Source organism: Seriola dumerili, unplaced genomic scaffold, assembly GCF_002260705.1.
Source record: "Seriola dumerili isolate Sdu_G_001 unplaced genomic scaffold, Sdu_1.0 BDQW01001731.1, whole genome shotgun sequence".
Classification (NCBI taxonomy): domain Eukaryota; kingdom Metazoa; phylum Chordata; class Actinopteri; order Carangiformes; family Carangidae; genus Seriola; species Seriola dumerili.
In genome coordinates, this window is record NW_019175986.1 from 144,785 (window position 1) to 156,692 (window position 11,908).

The window sequence follows — 11,908 nt, forward strand, 5'->3', positions numbered from 1 at the left end:
TTGTTTTTCGCTGGCCAATATTAAAAAACATTCAACAGTTCTGGTTTGTTCGTGAAACTATTGTTGGAAACAAAATATTATGATTCTCAACTTTTTGTTGGCTGAAATTATATTTGTTTTTTTTTTACTGTTTTATAGTGTTAGTCTCAAATGTACACAATCAGGTTATGCTCTAGAAATGGAACATTACAAATGTTTGGCTTTTCATTCAATTCACTTACTTAGTGAAATGCCCAGTGTGTGTGGATGCATGACAGCACAAATGATGAAGGTCATGCCAGTCAGATGATCACTTTAAAAATAGACAGTGGCACTTGGGTGTCAATTAGTTTTTTTGTTTTTTTTAAAGAAATGGGTGTGAGAGAAGAAGAGAGTGATCTGGGAAAAGAAAATGAAGAGACAATGTACAGTATGTGAAAAAAAAGGTGTGATGGAGGTATGGGGCAGCCGAAGAGAAGAAGTTAGATTTGAAGACTCAAGAAGGAAATATATATATATATATATATATATATATATATATAGACTTATATATTATAAGATAAGTTGAGATTGGAAGCTCTTTATGTCAAAGCAATTTCTGTGAGAAATTGTTTCATCACATACAAGCATCATGAGACCCATCATTCAGACTTGCACAATGCCCAACTATAGAGTTTGAAAGGTTTGTACAGTAAAATTGAGGAAATGAGAGCAAAGGGAAAAGAGAGTGAGTGAAAAGCGCAGAGGACAGAGTGATAGGGGTTAGAGAAGTAGAAAGGCAAGGGAATTTGAGGATCAACTGTGCAGCTAGCCTTCCTCAAAATAGCTCAGAGATATAGAGGAATTTTCTGTCTGCAGTTAAAATGCCTAAACTGTTCTGTCCACACTGCACTTTTAATCAAAAGTGACCCCGAAATACAGTTAGTCCATGAAATGGTATGAAAAAAAAGTCATCATTAGCATCAGCAAAAATGTTATAAAAGTAAATCAGAAAGTGATAGTTAACATATCAACATACACTCTTAGTGCGGTACTGCAGTTTACAGTGTTTTTGCAGTGCAGATTGGTACACTGTTGTCAATGCATGTTCATTATTTGTTCATGTACATCACATTGCGCATTAATGTAGCTGATGTTGTCATTTCAGGTCCTATATACTTCCATTTTGCCCAGTCATGTTGTTGTCCATCCAAAACAGATAGAGACTGAATTTCTCAGCTGAGTCTGCTGCTACTAATCCTATTCTGTATTTAAGAAGATCTGTCTCTTCATCAAGGGTTGAGATGGAACAAGCAATGTCTAATTCTGGCTAAGGTTCGTGCAAATTTCAGGTGAGTTCACTGACATGATAAAATTCCTGGAAAGGAGAAATCCAGTCCAAGAGAACTGAAAATGTGTTTATTGGTGTTGCTACAGTCCAGACACTGACACATTGGCCAAATTCCTTTTTTGATACAGACCTCCTGCTTTAATGGTGACTTTCGGAACACTGTCTAAACACACTGAACAAAGTCAGGGGTAATAGCTAATAGGAACCTTTTGACTTTCAACATTGTTGGTTGCACGGATACATTCCCATGAGTGCACAAGTATGCAGAATAACTTGCTTAAGATAGTTTAAGATAAAGTGCCACATGTTCACAGTTAGCCTTCTCCTCCACCCTTCACAGACACACACACTTCCACGCATGCCCTTTCCATGATCAGGAAATATAGTTTGTCCTGGACAGCATCCTGGGAAGCCTAGACCACACCCGGCAAACCTGTGTGTGTGTGTGTGTGTGTGTGTGTGTGTGTGTGTGTGTGTGTGTGTGTGTCACCACAATATGATAAAAATAAATACTTTGGACATATCAAAAAGAAGCACACAAATCCACAATCTTTGGTTCTGTTACTGATGCACATTCAAAAAGGTGAAAGGCATTTTCTTTTTTAAGTTACAGGGATGAACATGACTTTAAAGAAGGTTGATGATCTTTGCAGTTAATGACAAGAATCACTATTCTGTGAAAAGCTTGAAAAATCCTTAACTTAATGTTACATGTTAGGATTTGGAGAAAAGTAAATCAACTCTTATGGTACAGCAACATCTATTTATATATATATATATAATGTTACATTTTATAATTCATAACAACATATTTGTATATACAGTATGTAAGGGCTATGCATATATTTGCATTACATGCCAATACTTTATTTTCATTATTCCTCAAAACAATAATATGATAATATGTGCATCAATGAGGTGAAGTATCCTTTTCAGGAATATATTATTGTTACATATGGCAAATATCATTGAGAAATAATCATACTGTTATAAGCTGGATAACTGTTATGTATAAGCGCGTGCATGTGTTTGTATGTGCGTATACAAACATCAGTTTCCCATTGTGTTGGGGACAGTAGCGTGAGAGCGACCAGAAGGTCAGCTGTGCATCACATCAAAGATTTGGCCATCTGTAAAAGACCCCACTGTCAACACACACACACACACACACACACACACACACACACACACAACCACACACAACACACACACACACACACACACACACACACACACACACACACACACATACACACCAATACAAGCTCCCATCTGAGCAGCTCTCTATGCTCCTCACACTAAACAATCAGGTATGACAGGCGTGGTCTCTCTGGGTCCCAGTGGACTGAAGAAGACAAAGGACCCTCAGGAAGAGGCCGTACACTCATCCTCACAGAGGACACGTGGGAGCACAGATCTCTGCCTCATAAACACACACACATCCACACAGGTTCATTGGATGTGCACATAGGGTTGTACAGTATCAGTGTGTGTGTATGTGTGTGTGTGTGTGTGTATGACATGGCAAAGGACGAAGGTGAATAATAACTGGGAGTGTGTTTAAAAGCTCAGATTACTTCACATCATAGCTCTCCCTCTCTCTCCTGATTGTCCCCTTCAAGTTCCTCTGAAACAATTTTCCACACTTTGACATATGTACATACACACATACTGGATTCAGTATCTGCATGCTCCAACAGAACACCATTCTTTTCTACTCAACTTAGCTAAAAGCCATGTTAGGTGTGATGTGTTTTTTGTCTTCACCACTTTTTTTTTCACAATTTCATGGCATATATTGGAGACACAAAATTAATAAAATATTTATACAATTAATTGAAAATGAAATGATTTGTTGCAGCTGGAAGGATCCAAGTCCCTCAATCCTTATCCTAGGTGATTTTTCAAATGTGTCTGAATAGTCTTAAACACAAAAAAAGAAAAAAAAGAGAAAGAAGCAAAAAGAAAAAAAGGGTTATAAATTATAAATTATATATAATATATATATAATTTAATATAATTATAAAGAATAAAAGGTAAAAAAATTATCTCCAATCTTTGAACATGTAAGGATGAAAATGTACATGTGCTCCATTTTATGTTTCTAATGTTATTTTATTATTTATTTTGCTTTACTTTTTTTTATTTTTAAGCCTTTTTAAATCCCCCTTTGCCGCTTTATATTTTCAAATTAAAAGTCTTTTTGTTGTTGTTGTCCCTTGTCTGTATTGTAGGCTACTGTTTAAAAAATAGTTTAAAAAAATAAATAAACGTGAACGTGTCATGTAAATCATAGGCTTGTGCTCTGGCTCACTCGTGTGGCATAAATGTGTAATTGCAGGTTGTTATAATTGATTTTGAGGGGAAATTTCGATATATGCAAACATATAAAAAAAATTAAAAGAAAAATTAGTTGCGTGGTAAAATAATCTGTTTTATTCCTATTTTGTTGTTTTATTTTAATTATGTATTTAATTGACGTCAGCACGGTGGCGCTGTGTTCATTCTGCCTACCTGTACGCGGGAGGCTCTTTCCGGTATGTCGTCGACCGTGTGAGAGTTCACAGGGCATGCAAAGGTCGTGTTGTGCTTTTGCGTTCAGCTCGTATTTTAGCTAGCAGGGACTAGTAATGTGATGGCTTTCCTTAGTTTGTTCATGAGGAGGCAGTTGCCTCAGTCCGTGTCCCACTTCGCCCGGGTAGTGAAGCAGGTCCGGCCTCCCTGCGCCGCTGCCCCGCTGCGGAGGCTGCACGGCTCGGCCCGGCTTCGGCATGGGGAGAAGGGACCGTGGGGGAAGAGCCGGGGGCCGGAGCCGCAGCAGTACCAGTTCACAGACCTCGACAAGGCGGACGCTTTGGTAGGTTCAGTCCGAGAGGAAAATCCTTTATATTCATTTTCACGGACTGATTGCTTTCTCAACCCAACTCTTAAATGTCACAGCTACTTTTACTTTCGTTTCTCTTTTGAAGAAAACGAACTACAGAGGTTGTGTCACACTTGACCGAATACATTTCATGTTATGGTCATAATCATATATTAATATCCTGGAAGGAAAATGGATCGTTGAACCAGAGGTTGATGTTGCTAATAGCTTTTCTTCTCTGGTTTTCGCAGATGCTGAGAAAGTCCCATGAAACAGGTAATTTAAAGACTTCACTGCACTTGGGTTAAACCTTCAACTCCATATTTCAAAGTCCTTATTTAATTCTCCCCTCACACTTCTTCTGTAGGTATGTTATATATAAAATTATGTTTTATATATCTAGTGGTGGAAGAAGTACTCAGATCATTTGCCTTGGTAAAAGTACTAATACCACAGTGTAAAAATACTCCATAACAAAGAAAAGTCCTTCATTCAAAACCCTGCATAAGCCTACACCTACCCTTGGAACTCTTCTATCAATTAAACTTTACAAAGGCCAAACAAGATTTTTCTGTAAATTTTATATTTTCTTTCCCCCAAAGATCATCCATGAGTTGTCTCATGTCAACAATTGCAATTTGTTTGTTTTGCAACTGTAAGGAGCTCCTCCATTAGCTCTGTGCATTGTATTGTGGAACCATAGTGCTCTCAAAAATCAAGTGTTTTTCCGTATGCGTGCGCTGACATCTTTGAGTATACTTAACTCTGTCACTTCTCCAGTGTGAAGACGCACTAATAGTTTGTAGTGTAGGATTAGGACACAGCTCAGACTGTTGGTATGTTTACTGATGAGCTTTTTTTTTTTTTTTTTTTTTTTTTTTTTTTTACAAGTCTCCACTCTTGTCTGTCAAATGTTCAAACATATTCTTATTTACATCCAAACTTTAAACCTCTCTCTATATATACATATTATGTGTCTATATATATATATATATCGTCTTAGAATTGGGCAGGTTACTATAAGGTCTCGATACAAAGACAGCTGCAAGGACAGTGATTCATGTAAACAGCATGATTGATTCTGGCTCAGGCTCTGCTCAGGCTGTAACGTGTCAGCTGTTTATTTCTGGCTCTGACTGTTTTGCAGGATTCCTCTCGTGGTTCAGGAACGGTCTACTGGCAACTGGGATCGGAGTCATCGCATTTGTCCAGAGTGAAGTGGGACGAGAAGCAGGATATGGTACAGGCTTCAATACTGTTTCATGTACAGTACAGTAGAGGTGGAAATCGGCCCACTGCCATCCCAAGCTCTGTGGTAGTTCAGTAACAAACATTAGCTTGTGATGCACGTTCATTAACAGAGTTGCTGCTGCAGACATTAAATATTTTAAAACTAGTGGATTCAAGAAAAATAAAATAAAAAAGTAATTGCATTTGAAAATCGGTGAATGTCCATGAAATAACTACAACTTTTTTAACTGGACCATCTAATGTGTCAATACCTCAGCTCTTTTTGTCTGAAAATTTGTAAATTTCTAAGAGAACCTTGCGTTAGATTTCATTTGTGGATTCACCAGCAGGTTTGAAATGAATAATTTCACAAGGATTTCTGCAATTGACTAAAATCATGAGTAAAAAAAAAACAAAGAAAAAAGGAGGTTAGATCCTTGATATCTTGTTGTAACCAATGTCATGGTTATGTGAAATGCTGGTTTTGAGTGTTAAAAGTTTATCAAACAAGACCTTCATTAAATCATTTATGATTAATAGTCATTGAGTTTGATGCACATTAATGTGTAAAAAAGCTGAAAACAAAACTTAACAGGCATGGTAATAAATCTAGTCATGAGGTTAGACCTATTTCTAATATATATTCCCAGTGTTGCATTGTGGACACAGCTTGTATAATTATGTTGTCTAAAATAATTTTCCAGACCAGAAAATCTTCCACTTCATCTTTAATTTTTACCTAAATAATTAAGAGAATGAGTAGATCCAAACTGCCTCCCTCCCAGACTTCATTACAGTGAGAAAATTAATTGGATCTCTACAATAATACCATGTCAATCTGTTTTTCCTCAGCCTTCTTTATCCTGGGAGGTGTGTGTGTGTCGTTTGGCGGTGCCTCGTACATTGGCAGCCTCTTTGCCTTGCGGAGGATGATGCTGCTGTCCGTGCCAGCACTGCTGCTCCAAGGAGCCGTGGTGGGCAGCGTCGCCCTCTTCTGGCTCTGTGCAGTATCTCTCTACATCGGCCGCCTGGAGGTGGAGATCATCCACGAGGGGGATGAGGAGGGAGAGGACGAGGAAGAGTGCCGGGAGTGCCGGGAGAGGCGCGAACTCCGGGGTTACCGTGGCTCCCGCGACAGTGAGGACAGTGACAGCAAGGGGCCGAAGAAGTAGAGATCTTCCCGGGATGGAGAATGGAGGGGTGTGTGTGTGTGTGTGTGTGTGTGTGTGTGTGTGTGTGTGTGTGTGTGTGTGTGTGTGTGTGTGTGTGTGTGTGTGTACGCGCTGCTTTGATTCAGGGTTTCCCCTTATTTGTATGTGTGTGCAAGCAAGCAGCCTACAGGTTCATATGCAGGCTGTGTGTGAGTTTATAGATACAGATCTATTATCCATTATTATATTGATGTAAAGACTGTTGTAAAGGTAAAGAAAGACTTCATGATCTTTTGGAGAACAGGTGAGAGAGATGCTGAGAATTATTGATAATTTGGTCATTTGAATACGCTCACCTCTGCTGAATAAATCAGCTGTTTTGTAAAATTTCTTACAATCACATATATTGAAAGCTGCTTCACTTGCGTTATCAATCTGTCTGAAAATTTTATTGATTTTTTTTTTTTTTTTTTTTTTTTTTTTTTTTTTTACATTTTCTACATCTTCATATTCACATGCACATTGGAAAGACTCACTGAGAACATCATATGTTTCTTCTTCAAGTTTACTTTTCAGGGCACTGTATGCAATCATTTTAGACCATTGGCTTTTCCCAGCCAAGTGTTGCTAGATGCTGTTCGTCTTATAATCTTGTTCAACATAATTAACTGTGACTTGACTACTTGAAGTTTTCATAAAAGTCTTGAAATACAAGAATCTGGTTGTAATATGCTGTGAGATCTAGAGAGGATGGACATACTATATGCATGTTTGAGGTCTCTCTTTGTGATTGCAAATTAATGAGGGCTTAGAATTTATTTTTAAAAGGTTTAAATTGACCCTGTGAAGTAAATTTTTTATTTTGTTTTATAAGGACAATAGCACTTTTATCAGTTTTCGTTTGTCATTATAGTAACTCTAGACTTTTGGAAACAGAGTATTTTTTACTGCTTTTTCTGTGGTTATATATTTTGCTCGGTATTGTAAATATACATGTACAGTACCTAAATCTAACCATAAACCATTTTATCTTCTGAGTGAGTTTCACACTATCTGGTGATAGATATAATTGCTGTTTTACTGGATTTTAGGAATAGTTGATAGTATGGAAAAGTTGATAATATTGAGTTTGTGTGTGGGAATGGGGTTCACTGTTGTTTACTTTTGTTTATGTGTGCACCACTTTCAATGCGCCCTACTGTATATACAGTAATAAAGCCAGATGAAATCTGTGCGTAAACAGACTTTTTTTTTTTTTTTTACAGTTCAATAGTGTGATGGTCCCTAACCTTCATGAGACAATAAACAGCAGAAGAAAGACAAAATAAGAGTTATACAATACCTTGAAGAGGTCGTTTAATTTTCCCATCTCTTTTGGTGGGGACTACAAAAACTGAGATCATGAGTTCAAGTCCTAACTTTTTTACACAGTCTATGGTCCAACCTAAAACTGGATTATCCAGCAGGCAGCTGCAGGTCATGGTCCCACCAACACATGCTTCTACCGCACATACCAAAGGTCACTAAATGTTTTCAACGTTTATTCAGTTTACTGTTCTATTATATTTTCGGTCCCAAGGCCTAAATTTTGTTTTAAAGCTTTCTCACACACTGGCAGCAGAAAATTGTAGACAGTAAATCTCTTCTTTCTTTCCTTTTGATTTTTGGGCTCAGAGGTAATCCATAGTGACACTAAAAACAGTGGAATTAGCTCATAAAATATTCACCACATGTACATTTTAAATTGACAGTTGTTAACTGCTCTAAGTTTGATGAAACTGATAAATCCTTTGGAAATTGGACATGACCTCTGTTGTCTGGGTATGGAGGTACATTTGTTTCAATATTATTTGTGTGAACAGACTGACAATCCGTGTGTAAATGTGAAATCTGTAAAGATAAAACACCTTCCACAAATACAAAAAATACATTTACAAATTCACATAAATATCTTGCAAATATAAAACGGATTTGCAAATAAACAAACAAATTCCACAAATAAAAATATTATCTGTGAGTACATTCAATTCATTTACAAATACATGAAAAGTATTTGTGAATATCTTCCTAACATTTACAACTTTCAAACAGACATTTTTGAATCAATTTTCTATTTGTGAAACGAAAAAACATTTGTGGAGCTCAATTCTAGGCTTATGGATTTGAATTTTACACACAAAGAATACTATATTAAGGTTTAAAAATGTCAAACATCATAGTATGGTAAGGCAAAAAAACGTCATAGTGTAGTAAGGCATAAAAAACGTCCAAAAATGTCATAGCAGAGTAAGGCATAAAAACTTCATAGTACAGTAAGGTAAAAAGTGTCAAATAACATCATAGTATAGTAAAACATAAAAATGTTATAAAACGTCGTAGTATAGTAAGGCAAAAATGTCAAAGAAAACCATAGTATAGTAAGGCAAAAAATGTCAAAAAACGTCATAGTATAAGGCAAAAAATGTCAAAAAATGTCATATTATAATAAGGTACAAAAAATAAACCGTCATAGTAAAGTAAGGCAAAAAGTGTCAAAAACATCATAGTATAGTAAGGCATGAAAATGTTAAAAAACGTCATAGTAAAGTTAGGTAAAAAATATAAAAAAAACGTCACAGTATAGTGAGGCAAAAGAAATGTCATAGTATAGTAAGGCATAAAACCCCAAAAAACATCATAGTATAGTAAGGCATAAAAATTAAAAAAAAATATCATAGTATAGTAAGGTACGAAAATTTAAAAAACCGTCATAGTATAGTAAGGTAGAAAATACCAAAAAGTTACAGTATAGTAAGGCAAAAAATGTTGAGAAACATCATAGTATATTAAGGCAAAAAAGGCATAAAAACACAAAAAAACATTATAGTATAGTAAATATAAAAATAAAATAAAAATGTGATAGTGTAGTAAGGTACAAAAATGTTTAAAAAATGTCACAGTATAGTAAGGCAAAAAATGTCAAATAACGTCATAGTACAGTGAGGCAATAAGTGTCAAAAAACATCATAGTATAGTAACGCAAAAAAATGTTAAAAAACGTTATAGTATAGTGAGGTAAAAAATGTCAAAAACCGTCATATTATAGTAAGACAAAAAGTGTCAAAAAACATCATAGTATAGGAAGGTAAAAAATATCAAAAAACCTCACAGTATGGTGAGGTAAAAAATAACAAAAAAACTTTCAGTCTAGTAAGGCAAAAAATGTCAAAAAACGTCATAGTATAGTAAGGTATAAAAATAAAAATAAAAAAGTCATAGTATAGTAAGGCATAAAAACCACAAAAAACATCATACTGAAGCAAAAAGTGCCAAAAAACATCGTGGTTTAATGAGGCATAAAAATTTTAATCATAAAATCATAGAGCAGATAGTATAGTAAGGCATAAAATGCAAAGAAACGGCAAAAAATAGTATGGAAGAAAAATGCCAAAAAACGGCATAGTATAGTATGGCATAAAATGTCAAAAATACAACATAGTATATTAAGTTATAAAATGTCATAAAAACTTCATAATATGGCAAGGCATGAAATGAAATAATATAATTATGCATAAAAATGCCAAAAAAACGTCAAAGTATAGTATGGCAAAAAACGTCAAAAATACATCATAGTATATTATGGTATAAAAGGTCATAAAAACGTCATAGTATGGTCAGGCATCAAAGCAGATAGTATAGTAAGGCATAAAATGCAAAGAAACGGCAAAAAATAGTATGGCAGAAAAATGTCAAAAAACGGCATAGTATAGTAAGGCATAAAAACCACAAAAAACATCATACTGAAGCAAAAAGTGCCAAAAAACATCGTGGTTTAATGAGGCATAAAAATTTTAATCATAAAATCATAGTATAGTAAGGCAAAAAATGTAAAAAAACGTCATAGTATAGTAAGGCAAAAAGTATCAAAGAATCTCATAGTATAGTAAGTCATAAAAATAAAATAAAAACGTCATAGTATAGTAAGGCAAAAAATGTCAAAAAACATCATAGTATAGTATGGCAAAAAAAATGTAATAGTATAATAAGGAATAAAAAACGCAAAAAAAATCATATTATAGTAAGGCAAAAAAACATCACCGTGTAGTAAAGCAAAAAGTGCCAAAAAACATCATGGTATAGTAAGGCATAAAAATTTTGAAAAAATCATAATATAGTAAGTTTAAAAATATGAAAAAACGTCACAGTATGGTAAGGCAAAAAATGTCAAAAAACGTCACAGTATGGTAAGGCAAAGAATTTAAAAAAAACGTCATAGTATAGCAAGGAATGAGATGAAATAATATAATTAGGCATAAAAAGGCCAAAAAATGTCTTAGTATAATATGGCAAAAAAATGTTAAAAATACAACATAGTATATTAAATCATAAAAGCTTATAAAATCGTCATAGTATGTTAAGGCATTAAACGTGAAAGTACAGTAAGGCATAAAATGCCAAGAAACGGCAAAAAAATAGTATGGCAGAAAAATACCAAAAAACATCATAGTATAGTATGGTAAAAAATGTCAAAAATACAACATAGTATATTAGGGCATAAAAGGTTATAAAAACGTCATAGTATGGCAAGGCATGAGATGAAATAATATAATTATGCATAAAAATGCCAAAAAACGTCATAGTATAGTATGGCAAAAAAATGTTAAAATTAAAAACATAGTATATTAAGGTATAAAAGGTCATAAAAACGTCATAGTATGGTCAGGCATCAAAGCAGTAAGGCATAAAATGCAAAGAAACGGCAAAAAATAGTATGGAAGAAAAATGCCAAAAAACGGCATAGTATAGTATGGCATAAAATGTCAAAAATACAACATAGTATATTAAGTTATAAAATGTCATAAAAACTTCATAATATGGCAAGGCATGAAATGAAATAATATAATTATGCATAAAAATGCCAAAAAAACGTCAAAGTATAGTATGGCAAAAAACGTCAAAAATACATCATAGTATATTATGGTATAAAAGGTCATAAAAACGTCATAGTATGGTCAGGCATCAAAGCAGATAGTATAGTAAGGCATAAAATGCAAAGAAACGGCAAAAAATAGTATGGCATAAAATGTCAAAAATACAACATAGTATATTAAGTTATAAAATGTCATAAAAACTTCATAATATGGCAAGGCATGAGATGAAATAATATAATTATGCATAAAAATGCCAAAAAAACGTCAAAGTATAGTATGGCAAAAAACGTCAAAAATACATCATAGTATATTATGGTATAAAAGGTCATAAAAACGTCATAGTATGGTCAGGCATCAAAGCAGATAGTATAGTAAGGCATAAAATGCAAAGAAACGGCAAAAAATAGTATGGCAGAAAAATGTCAAAAAACGGCATAGTATAGTA

At 34.5% G+C, this 11,908-nt stretch overlaps 1 protein-coding gene across 1 annotated transcript; it reads left to right on the forward strand.

The window, feature by feature from the left end:
• Positions 1-3,856: 3,856 nt before the first annotated feature.
• tmem160 (transmembrane protein 160) lies at positions 3,857-7,787 on the forward strand. Its single transcript, XM_022768616.1, has 4 exons — positions 3,857-4,166; positions 4,424-4,448; positions 5,320-5,412; positions 6,255-7,787. Exons 1-4 carry the CDS (start codon positions 3,945-3,947, stop codon positions 6,572-6,574), a joined length of 660 nt encoding a protein of 219 aa, XP_022624337.1. The 5' UTR covers positions 3,857-3,944; the 3' UTR covers positions 6,575-7,787.
• The last annotated feature ends 4,121 nt before the right edge of the window (positions 7,788-11,908 follow it).